Genomic DNA, 27,515 nt, shown 5'->3' with positions numbered 1-27,515 from the left:
TCAGCAGGCGTGGAAGAGAGCAGCACCCCATGGAGGTGAAACCACACCCAGCCTCCGCGGGGGGCCATGAGGTCGGGCCTCACTGCCCGGCCCCTCCCCGGCCTGTGGTTCAGGACTGCTGCTCAATGGTTTCTTGACTACATTTTATTTCAAAGGAAACCTCTTCAGCCCTGATTAGCTGAGTGCCGTGGGGGGAAAGTCGAACACGGCTTTGCTGAACGCTGGTGTCCCTCTTGGTGTTTCAGTTCCCGCCATGATAACGTCCTACCCAAACACCACACTGGCCACTCAGGGGCAGAAGAAGGAGATGAGCTGCACGGCTCACGGCGAGAAGCCCATCATCGTGCGCTGGGAGAAGGAGGACAGGATCATCAACCCCGAGATGGCCCGCTACCTTGTGTCCACCAAGGAGGTGGGCGAGGAGGTGATTTCCACTCTGCAGGTAAAAGCACGATGTTGGAGCCTGTGCCTGTCCTTTCCCACCCGTGACGGAGGGCAGATAACCCGTGGGAATTGATTTGTGAGGCTCCATTTCCCTCCCCATTCATTCAGCAGAGATTCCCGAGCAGCCTTCAAAAGTACTGCCCTGTCGTGAGCACCATCAAGAGAAATGTTATTATGAACACGGGAATCCAGCTGGGATTTTAAAAAAGTGAAAAGCAAGGTTTTTAAATGGCTATTAATTTGGGTAGAAAGACAGAGGCTATGCTGGGTGCATGTTTTAACTTCCTATTCAAAGAAAAGTTGGATGGGCTTTGGGACAAAAAATGTTAGGATAAAAAATATGTTGCTTCTTTGAAAAGATCCAATGGAAATGCTCATATCAATATGAATAACCAACCCTAGAAATAAGGGTTATATTCCTTTATACTTTTTAGCACTATTGGCAGTAAACTGAGCATTTTTTAATTAGGGGATTGTGGGTAATGGTGCTATAGCACACATGGGAAAAATAATAAAGTTCTGGGTTTGAAACACTGATGTGGGTTCTCTCACAAGGGTGCAGTCCTAAAGTCCACCTGGAGCAGAAGTCAGGGACTGTGCAGGGGCCCCAAGGATACCAAAATTGGCAATTGCCAGGTCCCTTAAATAAAGTGGCACGGTATTTTCACATAACCTATGCACATCCCCTATATGCTTTAAATCACTTCTAGATTATCTTATAACACCTATTGCAATGTAAATGCTGATGGGAAATAATGTAAAGGAAAAAGTAGGTATATGTCCTGTACAGATGCATTTTTTTTCTGAATATTTCCAATCCATGATTGAATCTGTGGACACAGAAACCCCACAGATACAGAGGGCCAACTGTATTTTTAGATGTTTCTTTAGGCCTGGCCGTTTTGAATGTTCTAAAGTCATACCATGAAGAAAAGAAAGAGATATGTATGTGGAATACATATCAACCTGGCCATAACATCCCACATAAATTACACATTCAATTTAATGAGCCAGCCGTTGACATGGATGATGTGCATCAAATCTACCCAGTGCACATTAGCAATTGCACTGAAATAATTTGCCCTTAGAGGGTCTGCACATCTGTGTGAGTGTGTGTGTGTGTGTGTGTGTGCGCACATGCACACACAAGCTTGTCTGTGTTTGGGTGTGCATGTGTGTGGGAATGGCAGGGGGTGAGGGAGTGGACACCTTCTAGCCCAAAGCCATTTCTCTTTCTCTGGCTCTGCACTACTGAATCAGATTATTTCTTTCTGCTTTACTCACAGATCTTGCCAACTGTGAGAGAAGATTCTGGCTTCTTCTCCTGCCACGCGATCAATTCTTATGGGGAGGACCGTGGAATAATTCAGCTCACAGTACAAGGTAGGAAGGAGGAAACAGCCACTTCAGGACAGGAAGTGTGTGCCGGCCTCAGGCATCCGTGTGGCCCCCGCCTGCTAGCTGACACTTCTCTCGACTCTCAGAGCATCGGGAATACACATGTAGAGGCCCTGAAGCAGCATTTTTGCAGAGCCTGTGGTTATGTCAGGGTGCAGCCCCTTTGCAGAAGCTAAGGCAGAGGACGAGTCAATCACAGCAGTCCAGGTACTGGACTCTCAGGACGGAAGGGAAGTTTAACATCCGGGTTTTGAGTTAGAGATCCAAACTAGAATCATGGTCATGAAAACCAGAGACTTGGAAAAGCAGAGCTGCTCCTCCCTAAATGTGATTAGGAAATAGCAAATGCTGCTGAATAAGAAGCGTCCATCATTGTCTAAAGCTGACTCCACTTTCCTATGAGCAATTATGCCTGTGTCTGGTTTGCACTAACTCCTGGTCTTTCTGTTGATGACACAGAGCCCCCAGACCCTCCCGAAATTGAGATCAAAGATGTCAAAGCACGCACAATTACGCTCAGGTGGACCATGGGGTTTGATGGAAACAGCCCCATCACGGGCTACGATATCGAATGCAAAAATAAATCAGGTAAGTCCCTTACTTCCTCCAGCTGTGTTCCTGATTCAAGAAACCTTTTGATCTCTCTCCCTTTTTATTCGTTTTACCCTTAAGAACATACCTCTTCCACTCTCAGAAGCTCAGAGGGTGCTTTCCTCAGTGGGTCACTTCCCTTGTGTGTCCTGGTTTCCTCCGGGGTCAGGCCCAGGACTGCCCTGTTCTTAGTGGGCCAGCAGGACCTCAGTCTGGCTCCCCACTGCCTCTCAGGCATTCCTGTCCCTCGGGGGGCCAAGGGCAGCCAGGCCCCTGTTGTGACCCATCCTACCTCACCTCCCACTCCCCAGCTGGTAAGTACCCCAGGGCATGAGCCTGTGTCCCAGCTCCCAGTGCTGAGCCAGCTGGGCGGGGTGTCTGCAGGTGAGCCACCTGGTGGGGTGTGTGCAGAGAGAGCAAAGCCGCTCCTGCCAACACGGGGCGCTTGCTCTGCAGCAGCCTCCTGGCAGTGCTGCGGGGACAGGCCGGGACACTCACTGCTGCCCCCCAGAGCACTTGGCCCAGAGCTTACACATGAAACTGACCCAGCTGCCAGCACCGTCACAGATGGGCCCCTGATGGTCTTCCAGGAACAACACCAAAGGCCACTGTGAACATTATGGTCCATGCAGCCAAGGCTGTATCACCACCCCTCGGGCCCCTAGCTAGAATTTCTACTGTGTCTCACAAAAGGATATGAGGAAGGAGAGCCCCAACCACAGGGAAGGGTTAACAGGATTCTGAGAGCCCACCAAAGCAGCCTGCCTTCTCGGTTTCTGGGCACCGCACGTTGCTTCAGATTACCCTGTCACGACCAATCTGGTCTCCTCTGCTACGAGCTGTAGGAACAAATCAAGCTCAAGGATTGTGGAAAAGGCAGGTGCAGGGGGAGGAATTTTGCTGGAAGAGCATGCCAGGGACAGAGCCAGGGACGTGGGGTCGGCGGGATGCCAGAGCCGTGAGGGACGGCTGGTGGGGACTTTGAGAGAGCAGACTTTGGAGAGGAAGAGGGGGTATCAAATCAAGGTGTAAGAAATAGTGTCTGGGAATGCTGGCAAGAACAGGGGGTGGCTCAGCTTTCTGGCCCCAGGTTGCAGAGGATACCCAAAGCCCCAGGCAGACCCTGGGGGACTCCCAGCAGCACTGTCCCTGGGGAAAATGGCAGAATGGTACCCCAGGCTCAGGAGGCACAGAGACCTGGTTGAGCCCTCCAAGACAGTGCTGACCCAAACAGAGGGTCTTTCAGGGCCAGGACGGGTGGGCTTCTCCAGGGCCAGTGCAGACAGGATGACCTTGACTCTGTTCTAAAGAAATGGCCCGGGTGGAGCCACAGTGTGGGTGCTGAGATGCAGGCCTAGAGTTGAAGGAGCTTCAGTGGGAGGCAGACGGCGGGAGGGGTGCAGGAGAGAAGCAGAGGGACATCCTGGGCTGCCTAAGAGACCTCAGACGGCAGGGACGGCCCTGTCCCTCCCCTTGCTGAGTGTGGGGCTGCCAGCACTCTGGCTGGGGCTCACAGGCAGCCTCCCACTGAGGAGCAGATCAGGGCCTCTGCTGCTTCCAGGGAGGCTCCATCTTTGGATACTGGTGAACTCCGGTGCCTCAGCAGGGGGAATTGCCATCCTGCCCGTGAGAGCGCTGCTCTGGGCACTTCACCAACCCTTCTGTTATCCTTCTCTGCAAAACGGGAGACGGCCACAGCCACTGGGCAGCCACAGGCTGCCTCTGGCTGAAGCCCCACCCTGTGGGACCACAGAGTCCCAGCCTTCCTTCTCATGCTCACAGGGCTTCATCTCCCTTTTATTCCTGGCAGGTGCCACTAAATAGCACCATCTATGTCCCTCTGTGTACATTGATTAATGCGTCATGAGTGTGCGTCACCTCCACCAGACTGGACGCTCCTGGGGGCTCCCTGCTAGGCCTACTCCCCACAGCCCATTTGTTGGGTACCTGCCATGAGGGAGCACCAAGTGGATACTAGTGAAGACTCTTTAAGAAGGGAATACATTTAAATCAATTTACTCATTGTCTGGAACGTGGTCAATGTATAATAATCTGGAGCTTTTCTTATGGCTCAAATATGCATGAAAATACTTGCACATTTCTATTCTGCCTCTCAAATCCAGTCTCTGTTCAGTGACTTGTCCACTGTGTAAGAAATCAGTGCCCAACTACCACCACTGCCAACTCTGCTCCTGCAAGTTTTCCAAAGTCAAGGACTCTGATCTTCATGCCCGGCACAATGTCTGGCATGCCAAAATCATGCAGGAGATATTTGTCACATTTAATTTGCCTGCAACTGAGCTCTGGGAATCACCTTAGCCAGCTGGAGCATCTTTAGACGTAGACCTGGACTGGGATGCACACAACCTGGGGAGGCTCCTTGTCTAGAGAGCCGGGTGCAGTCAGGTCGAGTTCTCCACACTCCACAGGAGACGGGCCTGTGATGTGGCTAAGATTTTTATGCAGCCCTGGAGCGAGGCAGCCTGAGGGTTGTAGTAGGTGCCAGGAGAGTCATTGGGGAAAAAGCCCCTGGGACAGATGGGCCCAGCCCATGGCCAAGGAATACCCTACAGCCCTCCAGAATCTGCTTTTTTTTTGTTCTGAATGCCTGGGAGGAAGGGCTGTGCTGGTGGTCCCAGCAACTGCACTTAGGACCATAGGAGCTGTGTTGTTGGCATCTTTATGGGTTAGTTGCTTTCTCAGTAAGTTTTTGGTATATAAAAATTAGAACCAGAATCTAAGTACACAGAAGACAGATCCTTTAAGTTCCAGCTTAAAGGTCACTTCTTCCAGAAGTCCTCCCTGAACACCAACTTTGCTTCTCTGCTCCTAGCATCCTGTATCAGCTAGAATACCTGGTGGGCTCCTGACTCTTTACTTAAAATCTGCCCCCACTGAACAGTTGTCCCTTTATGACCCTCAAGAGCCCTCTGGTGGGAAGGTCGTCTGGCAAGCCAGGCACTCTGTCCCTGCGGGGCTGTAGCACCTGCACACCTGCTAGACTCGGAGGAACCCTGAGCTGAGCGGCTGACTCTCCACGCAATGGTGCGATCATCGCCCCAAAATTCTTTCTTCTGCTTTTCATTGATTTGCCACAGAGGCAACGGCTGCCAGTATTAAAGCACTTCACATTCTCAGCAGAATGTCATCAGCTGAGGTGGGACAGTCCCGGGAACGGGTGCTCACTGCCCTGAGAGCACAGTGCCGCCGTGGCCAGCTGCGGCTCTTGCAAGTTCTCAGCTGTGCTGCACCAACGCTGGCCTTCCTAAATCCAGGGCCTTTTCCCACCCTGAGCCCGTTGGCCAAGTGACACCCTCCTGGGACTTGAGGACAGCTGAGTCTCTTTGGTTTTGTATTTGCCAGTAAATGCTAAATATCCCAAGTCTCTTCCCCTGTGTCTCCTCTGACCATCTCCTGACCATCCTCTCTGGCAGGCCAGCGCCAATCCCCCATCTGTCACCTGAGGGCACAGCCCCGTGGAGCTGGTGCCTCCCTCATTCAGAACATCTGCTGGCTTCCTCTTACCTGCAATCCCATGCCTCTTTGTCATATTGCTTGGTTCCCAGGGACTGCCACTCCTCTTCCACACGGACAGTGGAGTCCGTGGCCTTTAATGGTCCCTGTGGGCCTCTGGTCCTGTGGCCCCCAGCTCATCAGCTTGCCGTTTTCTGTGGGCACACCCTTCCCTTCCTCCTTTGAGACGCAGACTGGCCTATCCCACATCTATGCTCTGGCACCTCACTCCCCTCCCCGGCACCTCCCAGGTCTCTGAGGGCGTCAGCACCATGGTCAGCTCCAGCCTCCTGGAGGGTAGCCACCCAGGCCAGGAACAGAGCTTCCGCTCTGGGGTGGGTGCTCTGCCAGCCCTCCCCTCTCAGCTTCCTGCCCCCATTCCTTCCTGCAGACTGTCACCGCGAAAGGAGGAGAGGACAGTGAAGTGGCTTTCCCTGTGCCTCCCTCCTATTAGCCAACAGAATGGGCTTGGTTTTCCTTCAAGCTAACTCAAACCTTTGGTATACTTCTTTGTCTCCAGAAGGTTCCATCACCCCACTCATTCTGGCCTCAGGCTTCTAACAACATCTCTTTAGACCAGTCCACTCTCTGACTTTGGTCCTTGATGACCTGCCAACCTTGGACTCCAAGCTGAGCTCCGCCACAGTGGCTCCCGTGTGTGCTCCACATCCTCCCTCGTGGGCGGCATCTAGAATTTCAGGGCTAGCAGTGGACTCTGAACCTCCCCTCCTCTCCTACTGCCAGCGTCTCTCTCCAGGGCCTGTGATGGCCCGTGGCACCTGCCCTTTCTCCATTGAATGCTCTTCTGACCTTCCCTTCCTGAACCAGGGCACAACCCTGCCCCTGTGCATCCCTCCCAGTCTCACTTTCTGCAAATCCTTGAGGGTGGCAGTGACTCCTTTGCATGTAATGAACTACCTGCCTGAACTGCTCCTCTTCCTCAGCCAACCAGGAGCTTTTCAGGGTCTTCTAGGACTTTGAGTGGGTGTCTAGAAATGTTGATATCCAGGCTCATTATGTGTTTTTGGAGAACATGTGGAGGTCGTGTGCTACAGGAAAGACACTTGAGCTTGGGGTAACACAAAGGCTGAGGTCCAACCCCAGCCCCTCCTCACAGGTATGTAAGAGAGCTTGAGTTCCTTGACCTTCACACCACAAGTAAACATCCCTACTTTGGCAGGATGTGGCTAAAGTTAGATCAAACCATCTGTCCAACTGTCTGTCCATCAGAATGAGCTGGACAGTGAGGTTTCTTCAGGCACAGGCTTCTGGGCACCTTGCCCCAGAGATTAGGATTCAGTAGGTTTAACATACAGTTGCCAAAAAAAACAACCTGAGGTTTTCAGTGTGCCCACAGACTTGGGGCCACCAAAGTCTCAGGATGGCTGCCCAGCAGGGTGCTGAGGGGGAGGCCACATTGAAACAGGACAGAGCCAGGAAGGATGCAACGTAGACAAAGCAAACTCCTCATGACTCGGTCACAGACGTGGAGGTGTGCGGGAGACCCCAGAGAGCCTGGGGGTGCACCCCAGATGGGGTCATGCTCGGGAAGGTGAAGGGCGAGGAGCAGGACTGCGGGGCATCCCCAGGCCCCCTGGCCCAGTGGAGGGGGGCCTGGAGTGTTAGAGGCCGAGACCACCAAATGCAGCATAGAGGAGGGTTTCCAAGCCACCCGGGGAGAGGGCTGGATGGGGTCACTCAGCAGGTGTGGGCTGGGCTAACAGCTCCCACAGGGTGGCTGCAGGGCTCCAGCGACTGGCCAGACATGGAGCCCGGCTCTTGTGCCCTAGTCCCCCGTGGCATGGTGGTGGAGGGGTATCCCTGTGCCTCTTCCAACTCCCAGACTCTGTCCTTACTGCCCGGTCAGTTCTAGGAACGTTCACGCTGTGTGGGCACAGCCCTCAACCACCAGCATGTGCTCCCTCTGAGAGCTGGTCAGCAGGTCCCCGTCATCCTGAACACCGTGTCCTGAAGGCCGCGCTTTCTCTTTGCGGGACGGGCTCATCTCTGCGTCTCCCATTTGGTTGAATGGCCTCTCCCTCGTTCATTCTCTATTGAGTCACATTCTTTTCTTCTTCCATGGTTTGATTTTTTCCTTTTACCAGGGCTTCTCTTTCCATGTCATGTTCTTCCACCGCCGTCTTTTTGACCCAAAGGGTGCTCCTTCTTCTACCTGCAGGGTCCATTCTGTTATGCTCTGTGCCCTAAGAAGTGAGAGCCCTCAGAGGCAGTCTTGAAGCCGTGGACTTTTTTCTCCAAGTCTTCAAACCTGTTGTGATTTTATCTATCTTGGGAGAGAGCGACCTCCCAAACTTCCATGCTCGTCATTGGTGTGACGAATGAGTGGCAGGACCTCCGAGACAAAGGTCACTGTCCCGCTTATGCACTTACCTATTAAACATGCATACATCATGTATTCACCATGTGCCTAGCACTTTGGGCACTGGGAACACAGCAGTGAATATGGCAAGCGTGGTCTCCACTCTCATGGACCTTAGAATCCTGCAGGAAACATAGCACCCCCAGTAGACCCTCTCAAGTGAGTTGAGCCTCACAGGAGAAGACAACGAGAAGGACAGGAATCTATACACTCCATCACTATCCATGGTCTCAAAGACTCTCTTGTTCTTCCACAACCAACACCAGCTCGTAACTACCCACCCAAACTATGACCCAGACTTTCTGTGTAAGAGCCATTTACAGACATTCTCCTCCTTAATGGAAGCCCTAAAATCACCATGTGCAGGCTGGCAGAGAGCCAGTGCTCATGTGGGATTAAGTCGGTTTTACCACACTCTGGGGAAGGAGGATCTGGTGGGACAATAGGTTTAGCTGGCTTTCAGGTACCTTTTAGAACCAGGGGTGTTTGGGGGGCAGGGGAAGAGGTATCCCAACATAAGTGCTCATGAGTGGGCATTCCCACCCCAAGGGTTCCAACCACACCTCTCTTCCTGGGTCTCCTGCATTTGCCTGTTCTACTTCCTCCAAGGCCCCTGAACTCAGCTCACCCGCAGTCCTCTGTTCCCCACTGTGTGAAGGATAAATGCACACTCTTCTGATGGACAGCTCTTCCAGAAAACTGGGAGCCATGCATTAGATGTCACTTTGGGTGTAATTTTTTTTCTTTCCTTCTTTCTTTTTTTTTTTTTTTTTTAAAAAAAGAATTCCTACTTCTGAACTTTCAAAGGCAGAGGAAAAAAACTCACATCTCTATCTCTTCTTTTTTGAAAAAACAAAACCCAAAAGACTCCTGGGATTCTGCTCAGAGAACCAAAGATGTTTCCCCTCAGCTGAACTCGGCCACCATCATTGATATCCACCCTTCCTCCACCTACAGCATCCGCATGTACGCCAAGAACCGGATTGGCAAGAGCGAGCCCAGCAACGAGCTCACCATCACAGCGGACGAGGCAGGTATGTGGGACCACCAGGTCACTCACTCTCAGGAGCCCAGGGGCTCACTCTTGGGGGCTTATTGGTTAACACAGACTCGGACCTTGGCCTGTGCCAGGTGGAATTCTCTGATGCATTCTTCCCTTAGTTAAAAATGCAGACAGGGCTCCCCTCCAACTCTGAAGGTACCGCTCTTCAGATAGGACCAGTTCACGTTCCTTTTATCCAAGACTTAAAAGAAGACATGAGGCTATCAGGTGAGACTCAAAGAGTCCTGCCCTTTTACAATTGCCATGTCTAAAGGCATGGAATCCAAGTGCCTTGCTTGCCTGAACCCCCTGAAGTCCAAGTGCGAGAGGAAAGAAAGACCTTTAACTGGGAAACCGTGAGAGTGTGTTCCTAGGGAGGAATAAATGTTATTGCTTTTTTCCATTATAAAGTATTGCATATTTAATGTTGAACATTTCAAAGACAGAGATGAGCACTTTGAAGAAGGAAAAACAGCTTCCACCATCTTACCACCTAGAGCTAATTTGGGGCTGTGTCCGTGGGCACTTCTAAATCCTATTTGCCACCTGGTCCATGACTCTGGAACATGTGCACACACACTCACCCACAACTGCACGTGCACATAGACCTGCAAGCCAACCCACAGCCCATAAGACTTGGTATACTCTGGCTCCCGGAGGTGGAACTGACTGGTTCACAGAGGCCTAAGCAATGAAGCCATGATCAGTGGGTGCTCTGGACACACCTCGCAGGAGAGGAAGAAGCCACTGTCCTGGGGAAACAAGGCCTTCTGGTCCCTTGGAGGGAAATGAGTGTCTGGTCCCTAAACCCATGTCTACAGCTCCTGCCCCCGTCACAGCTAGTCAGCAGCTCGCTGCTGTGGTGCAGCTGGAAGCCGGGTCTCAGCCCTGCTTCTCCATCACCAAGAATGAGACCATCATTCCTAGGTGACAGAGAGACTCCTGGAGGTTTGCCTCAACTTCCAACCTCCTTCCCCCACCTCCCTTCCTTTCACCCTCCTTAACAGTGTTCTGGATAGATTTGGAGCTTTTACACACACTTATATATATGTATATACACTTATATATATGGAGTACTTTTCTACAACTCATAATGTTTCCCACCATCTATTTAATCCTGTATTGTAGACAGGTCAGTTGTTTTCAATTTTCTGTTAGTATAAACACCACTGTGATGAACATCCTGGTGGTATTTCTTTTGCCTTTTCCATGATTATTAGGTTACATTCAAACAAAGTAGGATGGATGGATAAAATCAAATGCAACACTCCACACTTTCGTCTGTGTAACCAATATTGCCTCAAGGAAATAAATTCAAATGTACAATTCTCCCCGAATTGCAGAGGTGTGCCCATTTCCTAATGCTGGAAGGTGGCCGTTCTTGAAAATTGCTTCTAAGCGTGGGCGGCGGAATGCCTTGATGTTGTGCCGGAGTGTCTGAGCGAGATCTGTGTCAGACACTTGGATGTCACGTCATTTCTCCTCTGCAAAATAAATAAAGATGCTGTCTCCTCCTGCACACCCATATTTGATCGTTGGAGAAAATTTCTAAGCTTGGAAGCCCTTGTGTTTCTCAGAAATAAGTGGGAAATGAGTTTTAATATGCTCCTGCAAGAATAGAACCTTATCTAAATATTCATCTAAACAACCCACTGATTTCCTGCAATTTTGTTATGCTGGCTATTTAGGGAGAACGAGCTCCCCCATCCTTCAGCCCAAGATGCAGCCTCGGACCCCAGGCTCAGCCTCCTCCTTCCCTCCCCTCCCCTGTTCTGGTCCCAGGCCGTCCCACACCCTTCTCAGGGTAACTACATTTCTCCAGTGGAGCCTTGTGCAGCTGCTCCCCTGATTGCCATTGTGAGCACTGGGAGTGCTGCTGTTGCCCAGCGACCTCGTCTGCAGCTGCCAGTTGCCATGGCAGCATCTCTCGCAGCCAGAAGACCAGGTGAACAGCCTCCGGCGCGGGTCTGCAGGGCAGCTGCCCAGCATCTCTGCAGACCATGCAGAAATCACCTCTTTGGCTCCCGGGCTGGCCTCCTGGACTTGACCTGGATGCTGGCAGTGGCAGCCCCACGTGGCCTCCCTCTAATATCGAGAAGAGCTCGGGGAAAAGGCAGGGGTGGAAACAGACTCTAGCGAAGCCATGCTGCAAAACAGACCCTGTCTTGTCCTGGTGCAGGCTCTGCATGCCTCGAATCAAAATGCTATTTTCCACGTGACTCACAGAAGCCAGAGTGCAAGCGCCTGACCAAAGATCCTCATCAGAACTGGCTGCAGTTCCTCTGGCTGCAGGGGCTGTAGATACAGACTCCACCTCCTCAGCAACGCCCCAAAGGAACACCTTCTAGAGGACTGCAGTATTGTGTGACCAAAAGACCTGACAAGAACAATTTTAGAGGAAGAAGAGTGTACTTGGGGGTCACAGGTTCAGAGGTCTCAGTCCATGTACAGGGTTGACTCCGTTGTTCTGAGCATGAGGTGAAGCAGACCATGGTGGAAGAGCGTGGTGGAGGGGAGCAGCTCAGGGTATGGCAACCAGGAAGCAGAGAGAGAGCACAATATAAACCCCAGCAACCTACTTCCTCCAGGCACACCCCACCCTCCTATAGTGCCCACCCAGTTATCAAGCTCTCAAAACCCAGTCTCTTCACCTCTAAACTCTCTGGCAGTGTCTCACCCCATAGCGAAACCAGAACATATTGTGAGAGAACTTTTCCACCCTCATGGCTCCACTTCCTCCAAAATAGACCCCTCCAGCCAGTGAGAATCTTGGGTAGAAGCTTCTGGAAAGCATAGACATACTCACTGTTGCAGTGATGTCATGCCCAAGTCTCTGTCACCTGAGGTCACTTCCCCCGCCCACCTGCTGGGGAGATGCGTCTGGGAGGAGTTAATCTCTGTGTCCCCCGCACACCACCTGGGAGCTCTGCGACTCCCTGTGCTGCAGCCATGGCCTGCCCTTCCGTGCCCTCGAGCCTCTGGATTTGTGCATCTCCCTCTATCTGACTGGCTCTTGAACTCCGGGTCTCCATCCCTGTGCTTACCCTTGAGAAGCAGGTCGAATGGGCTGGACCCTCTGCAGGCCCCTCTCCCGTCTCCCTGCTGGAGAGTGCCTTCTCCCCAGCACTGAGGGGGGCTTCTATTTTGAGGCATCCCTTCACTTTCCCTGGATCGCCACGTCTGGAGTTGTGCTGTGACCCTCTGCCCTGCTCAGCATCAGGCCTGTTTGTCACTCATGCTCCTACCCTCTGTGCTTCCCTCATGGGGGATTGCTCGGTATGTGCAGGAGGAATGCCCCTGGGGAAGGACAGCAATGAGGGGCATGAGGGAGAATATATGGTGGATCGATTCCACCCTGAGGATTGGGAAATTGCTGTGATCTGGATGTTGGTGTCCCCTTCTATGTAGTTCCTAGTATAATAGTGTCAAGAGGTGGGGTCTTAATGAGCCAAGGGCCATGTGGGTGGGGCCCTCAGGAAGGGAATGAACACCTATAAAACAGGCCCAGCGAAGCGTGCCAGGAAAGGGCCATCAGTGCCTCCTCCACACATCCAGTCTGACAGCACCTTGACACTGGCTTCCCAGACTCCAAATTTCTATAAAAAATAGATCTGGTTTCCATAAGCTATGCAGCTAAGGGTATTTTGTCTAGCAGCCTGAAAGGACTAAGACCAAGGATTCATGAAGAAAAAATAAAGAAAGGCCAAAGCGTTGGACTGGAAGGCCCAGAGAGGAAGAGGCAGGAGGAGTACGACCCACTCATCAGGGCTCCAGCTGCCCACCGCCAGCATCTGAGCCTCTAGCCTGCGCCCAGCCTGCATCCCAGGTCAGACTCTGTGGCCCACAGCCTCCTAGACAGAGCAGAGAATCACTGGGTCTGCCACAGATCTGGCCCTCGGTTAAGGGTCCTCTGGACTGTGAGCCTTACACCAGACGGAGCCTCCAACAATCTGCTTCTGCGGTGACGCTCTTTGTTCCTGGGGAGTCTTGGCAGATCTTTTTACTTAGGTATGAACTTTTTAAACGTGCATATTTCAGACCCAAACCTCTTGCTCTTGAGCTCCTCGGCAGTGGCCAGCTGGGGCTGAGTGTCCAGTGGTCCCCTTGGGTGATCCCCAGTTGCAGTGCCTCCCACCCTCCTTTCATGCAGGAGTCAGCAGACCACAGCCTGTGGGTCAAATGTCACTTACAAACCAAAAGCTAAAGCTAGTTTTTCATCTCACAAAGAAGAAAATGCTTGCAGGAGGGCGTGTGGCCCAGGTGGCCCACAGAAGCCTAGGCTATCTGACCCTTTACAGAGCAAAGTTTGCAGTTAGTTCTTGCCACTGTAGCAACTGAGTTTTGGGTTTGTGCAGCAGCCCTCAGGAAGCTTTGTGGAAAAGGAATCACGGCCATTTACAAAATGTCCCTTCCTAATGATGGAAAGCAACATTGTCCTCATGCCAAGATCCTGGATATATTTTTATGTGAAAGAGGACAAATGCATTATCATGCACTTAAGTACTCTCATACTCTCACCTCAGAGAGCAGCAAAGACCACACAATTTAGCACACTCTTCTTGACTCCTCTAACAGCCCTTAGCCCCCCAAAAAGGAGGCATCAGAGAGTAAATGGAGACACTGTCAGAGTTAATGAGCAGCACTTAATGGGCCAGAAGTGCATCCGACATCTCAAGTCTCCATGACACAGATCAGCATGTCACATCCACGGCTGACCCTCGCCAGAGACCAACTTCCCCATTAGCAGCCTTGCCCTGGAGGCCACACGTCACTTAGTGTCTGTGACCCAGTGCCGGTGGCTGATGCCTTCCTCATGCATCTGTGCCTTCATCATGATGGATCTGTGCAGAGAACATGGAGGTTCAAGCCTGCTGTGGTTCCCTGAGATGCCACCTCATTCTCACAGACCATCAGGGGATGGAAGGGGGGGACTTCAGAAAGCCCACAGCACAGAATCCTGGGGCGTCTGGTGGATCTGGCACCGAGACCATCATGATGATCAGAAAGCAGAGAGAGTCTCCGCTCGCCAGACTCAAAAGATATACCCCAAAGCCACGCCCCCAAAGCCCAGCTCCTGCAGCCACACCTCATCTGCTTCCTGTTACCGCCCAGCTAATCCCATCAGGGGTTGATTCACTGATTGGGTTAAGACGGTCACAACCCCATCATTCCTCCTCCTAACCTCCTTGCATTGTCTCACACGTGAGCTTTTGGGGGACACCTCAGATCTAAGCCATAGCATGGCTTATTGTGTTTGTGCTCTTTTCTTTTGGCCCCCTCTCAAGACAGGAATAGGTGCCTGCTTTCTTAGCCACTGTGTCGCAGGCACCTGGAACAGTGTGTATAATAGGTGCTAAATAGTTTAACTGAGTGACTTGTTTATCCATGCATACTGGTTTAATGAAGTCAGACTTTCTCTATTTGGGTGTCAGCTGCTTTGTTTTGTTTTAATTTTTACCAAGCACTGTCTTGGCCCTGTTTGCCCAAAACAGAACATGCCCCTCACCCACCCAACCTACGTCAAAGATGATCATCTGCTTGTGAAATTGTGCAGCGGCTCCTTTCTTTTAACCCACAGTCGTGGGCCAGTCTTTGCCTTCATTAGGACCTGGCACATAGTAGGCCCTCAATCAACACCCCAATAAGGAAACTGGAGGTAGATATTTGGGCCTGATTCCCTCTGGGGCGGTTCAGCCCTGTTCAGAACCACCAGGTCCCAGGTCTCCAGCGGCAGGCAGGGGGCTGGAGCATAGGGGAGGGGAGGTTTTGAGAGCAGAATGCAGTGCCCCTGCTTGCAGCTCAGTGTCCTTTGAGAGGGACAAGGGGCCTTGGGGGCCACAGGAGGCTGACAGGGCTGCAAGCAGCAGGGAGCCGCCACATCTAGAGGAACAGATGCAGACCAGACAGCCCATGAACCACCAGGAGAGAGGAAAATGGGAGCAGGGACACGTGGGCTTGACAAGTGGGGCTTCTGTCCTCGCCGCAGTGTCAAATAGAATCAGCCAAAGTTGATTCACACTTTGCAAAAAATATTAGAAATTGTGATCAGTCTTTGCTCATGATGGCTTTATAGATTGGCCCGATTTGACTTCCATAGAAATGCAGAGATTACTTATTTTGGAAAATCACGTTAGTTGTGAGACTTCATCTCTGGACCTCCAGGATATCGCTGGTCTTCTGGCTAAAACACAAAAACAAACCCCTCCTCCTTTCTCTATGACTCCAGCTTCAGTTCACGAGCATGCAAACAAATTCTTAAATGCAGATGTCAACACAGTGTTAAAATTTAGTTCAGTAAGCAGAATGCCTTATACCTGACTCCCAACAGCTTTAGCATTTTTTAGAATTCAGTGTGCCTCGGGCTGTAATTTTACAGAAATCATCTGCAGTGGGCTGAGGTCCTATGAAGAGGACAGGTCAGGCTCTGTAAGGAAAGCACTCAAATTCTGAAAGAAGACTAATTTTTTTCTGTAATTAAAAATGTTTTTATGGTATTTTAGAAACCTGTAGAAAATTTAGTCCTTTTTGTAAACAAACAAACAAACAAAAATGTTCCTGATTACATTGGGCACAGCTTGAAGTAGATTTTTAAGTTTTTTGGATTATGTCTATCACTTTATATTTTAAGAGAGATCCAAATGTATTCACCTCAGAGAATTGGGAGATCGATAAATGAATTACTGAGAAGCCACAGCAATACTGGTGGGTGGGAGATGGAGGTGCTCTGATCATAATGGGGGTCAGATCTCTCCTGGCAATGGGGCTGCCCCCCCACTGCAGTGAGACACCACACTGGGCTGGAGGGTGACTTGCCCCTAAGTGTGATCACATCATGGACTTAATGTTTTTCAAAGGCTGAGACTATTGTGCTGCACCTTCCTGAGGCACCCATACCTGAGGTCACAGTGGGACACACCAGGATGAGACAGTGCTCCTAACATTGCCTCCAATTCCCAACCCACTGGCTTCTTGTTAACTTCAGTTGAGGACAACAAAATTGAAATAACCAGCATCACTATCAACCTGTCAACCGTCAGAATGATTTTTCCTCAGGATTTTTATGGAGGAACCACATGCTTCTCGAAGACCACAGACTCATCAGTATGAAAAGAAATCCATCCCGCAGGTTTACATCAGGCCTAATATTGGGATTCCCGCGTGGAGGGCTTGGCCTCCTGTGGCAAGTGGGTGCCAAGCTCTGACAATGGTCATCTCACTGGTCAGCCTCGCTCTGGGTTGCTGTTCTAAAAACTAACCTCAATGCTAGCAGAGCCTTTTCACTTGGGGGACCCATAAATCCTCGAGGCTGCAGGACCCTCGAGAATCCAGCCTCCCCTGTACCTGCAGGGGGAGGAACGCACGCTCAGGGCTTTAGCACCTGCAGCCTGTCTTGCCCCTCAGAACAAGGACTTGCTCCCAGCTGGACCTCGCTGTCAGGTAGCCTTGAGTGTCCTGGGAGATTGCACTGACCTGCAATCGAACGTGTGGCCCTCCAGTGCTGGTCCCAAGGCCAGGTGGGGATGAGCTGCCCTGGAGCTCCTGGCATGGGCAGCAAACTCAGATGCAGGGAGAGAAAGCTCAAGGCAAAGGCTCAGACCTGCCCAGAATCAGGAGTGCAGTGGTTCTGCCCAGACTCCACACATGGAGGGACTTGGGGTGCATGGGGGACTGTGGAGAGGAAGTCAAGTTTCCGTCCAGGAAGCAGGAAACGTGGGATGTGTTCTGAGGCCCCCTTTAAAAAGTTGAATTCCATAAGAACAATGATGAAGAAAACAGAGGACAGGGGACATTTTTGTTTAATTATGAATATATTTCAACAAAAAAGCAAAGACTGAGACTATTGTGCAACACCTTCCTGAGGAGATGCACATCCCTGAGGTCCCAACCGGACAGACCCAGAATGAGACAGTGTCCCTGACATTGCCTCCAATTCCAACACACTGCATCTTGTGATTTCAGGGAATGGCATTAGCAAGACTGGGAAGAGTGGTGCAGCCCACGAGTCAAACTCCCTCCTTCTCTCTCCTGCTGCAGTTCTTGTCCTAATAGACACTGTGCGGTCCTGTCTCCCTTCAAAGGCATGTGTCCGAGCTGCAGTGACGCACCTTTCCTAGAGCCCTGGCTCCCTCCCCGGGCACGCTTGTGATCCTTCTCTCCCTGTCCCCAGCCCTGACCTGTGGAATCATTGCCCTGCTGTTTTCCTGCTGGACGAGGCGGGAGCCAGGCCCATTGTTCTCACAGAGTGGCCATCTGAGCCTCCATTTCTGCCTTCCAGGGTCAATGCCTCTGCCCCCCCTGTGGCCAGAGTCATTTTACTCTGCACCATGTCTGAGTCTCATAAGGCCTGTGGCCAGCCAAGCCACCTCCTTTCCAAATCCCCCTCCCCACAGGTCTCGGTTCCAAGACCAGCGCACACCCTTTCCTTTGGCCACAGGAATTCTCCGAACTTTTGCTGTGGTCCCCAAGCCCAAGTCTTTCCTTCCCGCCCCATTCTCGTGTCCTGCTTTGCCCATTAATTACAGTGCGTCCTCAGAACCGCCAGGCTTTGCATCCGCAGCTCTACCCATCTTCAGACTGAAGACACTACAAAGAACTACCTCTGAACTGAGCATGCAGAGGTTTATTTTCTCATTGTTCTCTAAACAACACAGAGGAACAACTACTCACCCAGCATCCACCTGGCTAGGTGTTCTAAGGCATCCAGAGATGGCAGTGTATACAGGAGGATGGGCACAGGTCACGTGCAAATATTCTGTAAATTTCCTGTAAAGGCTGGAGCGTCCTTGGACTGTGGTATCTGAGGGGACCTGGAACCCATCCCCCAGGGATACTCAGGGAGAAATGTGTTTTGTTGGAAAAAGAGACAGGCTTAAACCTGCTTCCTTCAACCAATTCTTCTAGCTAATGCCTCCCATCTGGTCGCTCCCCTTCCCCTTTCCTTTCCCTAATTAAAATGATAATAATATTATTATAATTCTATTTACCAAGTGTACTGTTCTCAAAACAGCCTCATTCAACCAATTTCAGATTGAAAACATTTCAAAAATTACATCTGGACTGCATGTCAAATAAAGGAAACCGAGTCACAGAGAAGTTTTTCTGACCTACAAAATGTGACAGAGCTAATAATGATGGAGACAGAATTTTAACCCAGGAGGAAGATTCCAATGTCATGTACTTAGCGACTGGCTCATGGTGCTCTCAGAACTTTCTTTATGGAAAGGAAACCGTCTCCCCTGGATCCTGCCCTCCTTATCTATAAGTCTTTACGCTGTCCTTCATGACCCACTCTCTCTGCCCCGGCCACCTGTCTCCCACGCACCCCTGCCTTCTGCACACAGTTTCTCCACATTCACAGAAATGCCTGTTTAGGATTCAGCAGTGATCTCTAAACTGGCAATCCAGAAACACTTGTCAGTCCAAAGGCGTCCCCTTGGCCTCTCCTGAGGTCATTGCTTCATTGCTTCTACCCTGGGAAGGAGATGCATGTGTGCGCCTGACTGCTGTGGTCAGACCGTGACTCTTGGTCGGCAGAACCATCTCCCAGGTCTCAGTGCTCCACATTGACCCTACAGCGCGGTGCGTTTCTATGACGCGCTCGTGTACTCTAACTGGAATGAAGGTGACATTGTCCCTCATGACTCTCTGCTTGCCGCAGCCCAGGGATATAGGTGGGTGGGGCTGTACCTCCGTTTTCCTCATCCAGGTTGCTCCTTCCATCTGTGGTCAGGGCTCCTGGCTCCCTAGAAGTCTTCATTGGAAAGTGTGGAGATCTGAAGCAAAGAGACCCAAGGCAGGATGGTCATTTGTTTCTTCCCCAAGTTCGTTGAGGAAGCCCAAGCGCTCATTGCTGAAGGGGGCTTCCCAGGGAAAGCGAAGGACCCCCCGCACCAGAGAGTCAGTGTATAACACACAGCTTCTCTTACGGCTGCCTATCAGAGCCCGTAACTTGCTCAGACCTGGGTCACAGGCACACTGGGGAGGAGCATGATGCCAGGTCCCCGAGACTCATTCTTCCAAACAGCAAATCGACATAAGCAAGCATCGTGCACAGTGACTCTGCAAAATTGACTTGCCCACAGAGCCAAAAGCCTGCTTCCTCCCTGCCAGGCGTGGCGAGTCCCCTGGCCTGGTGTGTCCCCTGGCCTGGCGTGTGGTGTGGCTCCCCCCGCCCCCCGCCCTGGCACCCGTTTCTAACCTCCTTGGTTTTTGGTCCTTACAGCTCCTGACGGTCCACCTCAGGAAGTTCACCTGGAGCCCATATCGTCTCAGAGCATCAGGGTCACCTGGAAGGTAAACCTGTAATCATGCCTGTTCCTGGCACTCTCTGCTGAGTGGCCTTGCACTCTCAGGTGTTGTGATACCATGACACTAACATTTTATGACACTTTTAATTTTCAAAATTAGATTATAGCCCTTTTCTTAAAACTCAGCACAGTTCATGTTGCTTAATAATCGGGATCAAGCCTGACAAAGGTGTCTGTAGGTGACTTCGTCCCTGTGCGAACATGATAGAGTGCACTTACCCAAACCAAGACCTCTGTGATGCCACCAGCGACATGACCTTAGGGGACCGCCATGGCAGCAGTGACCCATCACTGACGTGGCACCATGAGGAGGCCCAGCTTTCTGTGTGGGTCCACAGTGGCCTTCTTTTCCTGCAAATTCTGCATCTGCAGAGAATGGAGTTGCTGGGTTTCATTCTTTGAGTTTGATCAAGGTCCTTGAATTTCTCCGTACAAATAGTGAAACTGGCAGAAAGTGCTGACTGACTGCACTCTAATTTCATCCCAGCAGAAACTGTTTCTAATTGCTGTTCCTAAGGGGCAAAGAATGGTGTGATAGATAGTCAGTCCACTGAGCTGGCAGAGAGGAGGGGCCCTGGCTGTGCCCCTCGCTGGCCACGTCCATAAGAAGGCCCTTCCATTTCCCCAGAATTGAAATGAACTGCGGAGCAGCTGTGTCCCCAGGCAGCGGCACCCTGAGTGTGGCCAGGTGCTGATGGCGCTGGTTGGCACAGTGTGTGCTGTCTGTCACTGGGAGAGAAAGCAAGCTGGACCGCAGTGGGCCAGGCTTTCAGAACTGACCTTCTCCGTGAGGAAGCAGCATTGACTTGGCGCCCGAGCTCTGGGGAACCCTGCCCGTGGATATTCACATCATAGCACTTGCCTGGGGGTGAAATACCTTGGGAACAAGCCAGGCCCTGAAGGTGCTCTTGGCAGTCCTCTCTCAGGCCAAATTCCACTTTATATAGAGAGTATTATCAGGCCAAAACTTCCATGAAGCTACACTTGCCACTGCTGTTCTGGATTTCTCGTGTGTGTGTGTGTGTGTGTGTGTGCACGCGCGCGCGATTCTTTCCCTTCCCTCTTTCCTCGCCCCTTTCCTCTGTTCATACCCAATCGTACCTCTACTCACCTCTGCCAACCTATTGCAATATACCTGGGTGTTTTCCTTCTGGTCTTGGCTCTTTCATAAGATGACCTGCATCGGTGACAGAAATGGCTTTGCCTTGTTGGGTGGATCCCACCCGTGGCATTCACACACACTGAGGCAGCGGGGCCCCCAGGGCCAGCTTTTCTCACCCCCAGCCAAAGAGCTGTGCTTGCAGCAGGTGGCATAACGTGGCCTGTCAGTGAAGCCAGGTGCTGCCCACGTCCTGTGCAGGTGGTGGGAAGGGGGTTCCTCTTGGTGGAATGGGCTGGCTGTGGAATAAAAGCTAAGAAAGGTTGAGTGGTAAAAAAAAAAAAAAACCCACAGAACACAGGAAATATTTTTAGAAAGCGGGGTCCGGATGGGACAGGCGATCTTAGGGATGGAGCTTCCACACTCAAAAGATCAAAATGGAGCTCGCGCTTGCATTATTTATGTCGGGGACCTTCAGAGGTTTTCCACGGAATGTCCTTTGCCAAATAAGGTAGGAGGTGGGCTGTCCAGTTCCCAATGGGTTACACCCAACTCCGGAGCTGTGAGAGGGGTTCCTGGCAGAGTGGAGATAGAGGTCATGTGCCTTGGGCAGTCTGATGCACGCAGGGGAGCTGTGGATATTTCCCAAGGAGAAACCTAAATTTCCATGGCTCAATACCAAGCAAAGACCCTCAAGTAATTCACGGGTGGCAGCCGGGGAGTGAGGAGGGTGCCTCTGTCTGTGAGCGCAGCCACCCACTGTGAGCACCACACACTGTGCAGTGAAAGGCACTCAGCAGCCTTACTCAGGTGCCTCAAGCTGCAAGTGAGGCACTGAGTCACTTGAACTAGAGCCTGTGACGCTCCACCACCACCTGTGCATCCTCTTGCGTTTTGCTGCTGAAAAGTCCAGATATGACTGTGGCCTTGAAAGCTTTTGGCTATCCTGATAGAAATGTCTCTCGAAGAGCATCTAGTTCTTAGAGCTAAAACCAGAAACTTCCAAGGCTGTAAAAGGCAGGTGGACACAGAAAGCAGCAGTAAAAGTCTCTAAGTTACCCCTGATTCTCTTCTCAGTGCCAAAGAGACGAGCATGCTGTGGGCTGGGGTCATGAGCCGATCGCACTGTGCTGTTGGAACAGCCCGGCTTTTCTCAGTGCAGGGGCCCGTGATGCACAGCCCTGGGCACAGGCAGACCTGCTGGCACTGGCCTGGCTGAATGGGGCTCAGCTGTCTGGTCCCGTTGGTCCTCCTCATAGAGCAGGACTGCTTTTGCTCAGCTTCTTACAGTGGACTAGACTGGGTGAGCCCCAGGAGTGTGGAGGATGTGGCTCGTGGGCTTGCTAGACCCTCAGGAGTGGGAGTGGGGAGCATGAGTGCTAAATTAATGAGTCCCTTGTCGCGGTTGGCTTTTATGTCAAAAGGTTCACATCAAGAGGTGGAGTTTTTTTCTTTTGAAAAACTCTGGACTCCTTGGAAAGCTTGAGGAGACTAAATTTGCATCTTAGATTTTCACGTATATGAAATATGCATCGCCCTCTAATGGAATCCTTCCTCGCTTATTTGTACCATTTGGAATGTGCTCGACATCTCTCTCCATCCAGTTATTGGATTAGTCCTCCTAGTCAAGCCAGTGGATTGGCCTGCCTCATGGGCCCCGGGTCTCCCAAGAGCAGAGACTCCTAGCCTAAGCAGATGGCTCTCCTGGGCCTGACCTCAAAAGATGCTGTCCACCTTTCCCCCAGCATGACTCAGCTACCTGAGTGGCTGAGTGGCACTCAGGTCTGATGCCCAGCATGCTGGGAGGATGTTTGGGCTGTTACTCAACATAGGAGGTGTTTCTCTATTCAGAGCCCAGTGGAAAGTCTATACTCTACAGCTCATTGGCCCTGACAGGTCCTGAATTGAACTTGGTCTAAGGATTAGAACCAAGGCCATCTACAATCAGAAGGCTGGCGATTCTTTTAAATGGCTTCTTATGAGAGCTTCACCTTGAACCCAGATGAACCAGTCATAATGCAAGACATCCAAGGCAGCCACTTCCTTTGTCTGTTTTATAATTGTTGGGTTATAAACAGGTTGTAACCTGTTAGGTTATAATAAGGAAGGAAGGAAGGGTTGTATTTGTCTTTGACTTAAAGAATATATGATCAGAAATTCTAATAAGACTAATGAGTGGGAGCCACAAGGTTACAACTTAAAAAGCACTTGGGGGCTGGGATTGTGGCTCAGCGGTAGAGCGCTCACCTAGCACGGGCGGGATACAGGTTCGATTCTCAACACCACATAAAAATAAAGGCATTGCATTGTGTCCATCTACCAAAAAAGATTCTCTCTCTCTCTCTCTCTCTCTCTCTCTCTCTCTCTCTCTCTCTCTCTCTCTCTCAAAAAAAAATAAAAAATAAAAAAATAAAGACTGGTTGGCCAGTCTTGTGTCTCTCTGCATTTCACATCTCAACATCACAATATCCAAGTGGATGAGATTCTGCAGCTGGGATATTAGGACAAAGATTTTTCTGCTCAGAATAATTTTTTTAAATGATTTAAACTATCAAGTACTTTGTGCATAATTTTAACCATGAAGATCTACTCTCTGTATACATGATTATGTAATATTCACATAAAAATGAAAAGCCTATGTAAAATTATGACAGCATTCATGACATTATGCACAGAGTGGGTTCTGCATAAGTTAAATGCATCTCTAACAAGCAAATGTGTATGATAGGAATATTGTATAATAAGCACTGGACCCAGCTTCAGGGGAATTAGACATTATTTCCATCTCTACACCCAGCACCAATGACCTTAGAAAAGTCACTTTATTCATCATTGTGGAGACTTGGACCCTTTTCTCTGGTCCCAGTTTGAGAGTCCTTTCCATCACACCACTGCCACTTTGGTGATACCCTGTCTCCCCTACCAACCCTCAGCACTGGCCTGACAACCGTGGATTGTAAGGCACCTGAGCTGGTTTCTTTGTAACAACCCAGTTTTGATCTCTGCCCTGGATGCTGGGCCCCGTGGATCTGGAGAACTCGGTAATTTCTAATAACAGTGTGCAGTTTGCCGAGCACAACATGCTCTGTTTTAAATAATCTAACAACAGATGAATAGATAGAATTTCAGAAAGATATTCAAAAGACTGTCCCCTATGGAGTTTTATTGATTCTCATTTACTCCATCTTTAATAGAAAACAAATGAAAGATCACAGTGTGGTGAACATGCATTGAGCATTACAAGTGGGCTGAGTGGCCTCCGTTAAGTGTGCACAACAGCGAGGACACACTGCTGAATGGGCCTTATTATCCTGAGTGGAAGTGGGGACTCTTCCTGCCAATGACATTTCTCATCTTTTCAGCATGGGCCCACATGTTAGAAAGAAAGACAGAAGGAAAACATGTTTCTGACCACGAGTTAGAGTCAAGGTGACATCTGCTGCACCTGCCGTGTTATGGGCAGGTCTCCTACGGCAAGGGAGGGAAGGCGTTACTTTACCATTGAACTCGCCAGACAGACGTGGTCAGGGTTGGTAGAAGAGACACCAACCAGGACAGCGTGAGTCAACGCCTCAGTGTGCCCAGTGTTAACATGAGGCAGGACAGAAACGCAAAGCAGGTTGGTTTTGCTAATTCAAATACATTTAACTTACTGTGCTCAGATGTAACTAACTAATTCGACTTCAAGGTAACCTTTCATGATTCTTATAAAAGCAAAACTCTTTGTATCAAAAACTTTGAAAGCTAATTTTAAATTCTTCCCATTCTTGTGATAGATATTCCCACTAGTGTATTCCTTTGAAAAATGTTATGTCGAGACTAGAAATAAAAGTTCTTTGTGCTTGGAGTAATCACAGACATAGGAAATAAAACAATTTCACCTTCATGAAATACATTATCATCCCGGCTTCCTCTGCCAGAACGGTTTAAATTTGGAAAGACAATTGTTCCTGTAGAAGTACAGGAGAATTCGGGGAGCTTACAAGTGACCATTGCTAGAACAGCTCCCCAGGACGTGAGGAGCATCCTGTGGTTCCTCTGGCTCTGCCCGGCTGTGACTCTGCACTTAGACATACTTCTAGAATGTTCCGGGTAACAGAAGCAGAGTAAACTACTTCACACTTTTTCAATGCTCTGTCCCCAATACCACTTCCTGCATGTCAAAGACTGAAATTCCTTTAGTGCCTTGTGTTACCTAGTACAGGTGAGAGACAGGTGAACTGCTCTGCAGGAAGACACCACCCCTCCCACATCAGCCCCTCAGCAAAGATGGAGGACATTCAACCCACGGTCTGAGACCCCTCCTGTGGATACAGAAGTGACTTGTCTTCTGACAGCTCCAGCTAGAACCTTTCCATCCCAGCAAGGATTCAGTGAGAGTGACCGGTTCCATCACTGCCCAGGCCCTGGCCTTTCTCCTCCCAGCTCCACTCTGGCTGCCCTCTGCTCAAGAGCCTGGATCACGATCTACCTCCGTCAGTGCCTCTCCTACAAAACTTCTGACATGAGACATTTCCTGCTCCTACCCAGAGAAGCCTCTTCTGAGCATTTGTGACCAGTGACCATGCCTTTGAAGTCTCATCTCTTGAACTTGCTCACTAGACCTAGATCCGGGATGTCCCCCATCCATGGCCTCAGCCCTGCCCTCTTTGGTCACTCTGCATCCCTTGGGGCTCCCCTGACCTGCAGGGAGCTACTCTGTGCTGGATCCTCAAGTTGTGCCTGGGTCAGGGGACCAAGCTCTTTGGGATCACTCAGCTGCCACTAAGGAGCTGGAGCTTGGCCTTCTGCTCACTTGTGACGTCCAGCCTGTCCCCCTACATTCTCACTGCCTGTGGACAGCCTGCAGCTGCAGGTGAGGTGCTCATGTTCATGAAGATGTCCTTGGAGGCAGTGCTGTAGTCGCTCCCTCATCCACGCATGAAGACAGCCCGCTCTGACAGCCAGGCTGGGCAGGTCCCGCCATGGGCAGTGTCCCCTTGGTACTGCGTGAGACACATCTCCAGGAGACTCACAGTCCCTTTTGTTTGTCATTAAGGAGCTGAAGAAATGGGGTGATCTGGCCTGCGCTCTGGGGCAGGCCGAGTCCCCACTTCTTTTTGCTGTTGTTGGTATATCTGCCAGTCCTCCCAGCGAGGCCCAGCAAATCCCACCGGCCCCCTGGATAACAGCCTGGCTCTCAGACTTGAACATGCAGGCTCCAGCAAGGACTTGCTAAAGCAGAGCCAGGCCCCAACTCCAACATTTGTTTCTGGATCAGAGGACTCAAGCGGCCCAGTCCTGCCTCACCAGGGATTTTCCGGGACCTTCCTGCTGCCGGCGGTGCACTCCGATCCCTGGGGCCCTTCCCTGGAGTGTCCCCTGTCTTTGTCTAGGCTCTCATCTTTCCCAGCTCCAGATGACCGCGGATGCCTTGCCACAGGGTCACTGAGCCGACTCTGTGCCTGGGTTGTCTCTTGCTCTCCCCTCTGGGAGCACCTATGTGTCCTGATGGACTGTCTCCCCCTCCTCTGCCATCTCTGTTGCCCTTGAGGCTCAAATGACGTGCCCTTCCCTGGCGGCCTTTTGCCCCAGGGGAAAGGGCACCGCCCCTCCTGCCTTCCCTGGCAGCCTGGGCCAACCCTCAGCACGAGCTTCGCTCCCTTCTGAGCAGTGCCACGCTGGGCGGTGCCCCGACACGCAGCTCCTGTACCGGAGAGGCCTGGCTGGCAGGGTCCAGCTGAGGCTCCTGTTTGGCTGTGAGGACGCTGGAGAGCAGGGAGGGGCCGGGGGAAGTGCCTCAGAACCAACAAGAGGAAATAGGGCTCGAGGCCTCTTAAGGAAAAATGTCAACTCGCTTTTCAACTGAACCCCTAGGGCACAGGCTGCCGAGGGCCACGCGTTGGACTGTGGAATTCCACAGTAGCACTGAGCTGACCGTGGAGCCTGAGCCCCAGCGAGCACTGTCCCTGGCAGTGGGACAGGGGAAGGGGGCGTGCTGGGAACAGGATGTGGCTGGTGCCGTTCTGCCAAAGAGGCGCCTGTTCTGATCAGGGGCATCCCGTGGTGGCGGGCGCACCTGCCCGTCTCTATTCTACTGTCACCATAGAGGACAGCGGGCCTGCCACAGGCACTTGCATATGCTGTTGCTGTGGAGTCCAAGGGGGGTCCTACGTAGGAGGGTGGGAGGTTCTGAAGCAGGAGCAGGGGCGCCTGGAGCATGAAGAGGACGCCCGTGGGACGTGCAGGTGACTGTGGGATGGGAGGGCTTACAGGGAGACGGGAGGCCCTCGGCCACTAGAGGAGGAGAAGCACAGATCAGAGTCATCACAGGTCATCATCTTTGTTCAAGCCACATGAACCAAGAGTGGGATTAAACACGGAACCTGTTCACCTCCACGAGGAGCATAAAGGCGCATGGTGAGCGCGGCCGTCCGCTCATCAGCCTCCTGATGGGAAGGCCCCGCCTGCTGATTCCTGCACAGGAGCCCTGGTTGGTGGGCCCCTGGTCTCCCTTCACACACGTAGGTGCAGAGTCCTTTAGTATGCATGAGAGGACTGGTTTCCAGGTGGGACTGGCCTGAACAGACGGTTGGTCTTTTTTTTTTTTTTTTATATCGTGGGTTGTTCAAAACATTACAAATTTCTTGACATATCATATTCCACACTTTGATTCAAGTGGGTTATGAACTCCCACCTTCACCCCATACACAGATTGCAGAATCACATCAGTTACACATCCATTGATTTACATATTGCCAT

At 51.2% G+C, this 27,515-nt stretch overlaps 1 protein-coding gene across 3 annotated transcripts in view; it reads left to right on the top strand.

The window, feature by feature from the left end:
• Dscam (DS cell adhesion molecule) overlaps window positions 1-27,515 on the top strand; it is a 655,493-nt gene that overhangs the window by 526,587 nt on the left and 101,391 nt on the right. For 2 of the 3 annotated variants that reach the window (XM_048803693.1, XM_048803694.1), the window contains exons 12-16: window positions 246-442; window positions 1,731-1,827; window positions 2,302-2,430; window positions 9,193-9,360; window positions 19,591-19,661. In XM_048803693.1, the coding sequence (XP_048659650.1) occupies window positions 246-442; window positions 1,731-1,827; window positions 2,302-2,430; window positions 9,193-9,360; window positions 19,591-19,661 (662 nt within the window). The remainder of the gene's footprint in view (window positions 1-245; window positions 443-1,730; window positions 1,828-2,301; window positions 2,431-9,192; window positions 9,361-19,590; window positions 19,662-27,515) is intronic. The other variant, XM_048803695.1, reaches the window with a different exon arrangement.

The sequence above is a fragment of the Marmota marmota genome, unplaced genomic scaffold (genome assembly GCF_001458135.2).
Source record: "Marmota marmota marmota unplaced genomic scaffold, marMar, whole genome shotgun sequence".
NCBI classification, from domain to species: Eukaryota; Metazoa; Chordata; class Mammalia; order Rodentia; family Sciuridae; genus Marmota; species Marmota marmota.
Note: the sequence above shows the minus strand (reverse complement) of the source record. Positions and strands in the feature narration are given on the sequence as shown.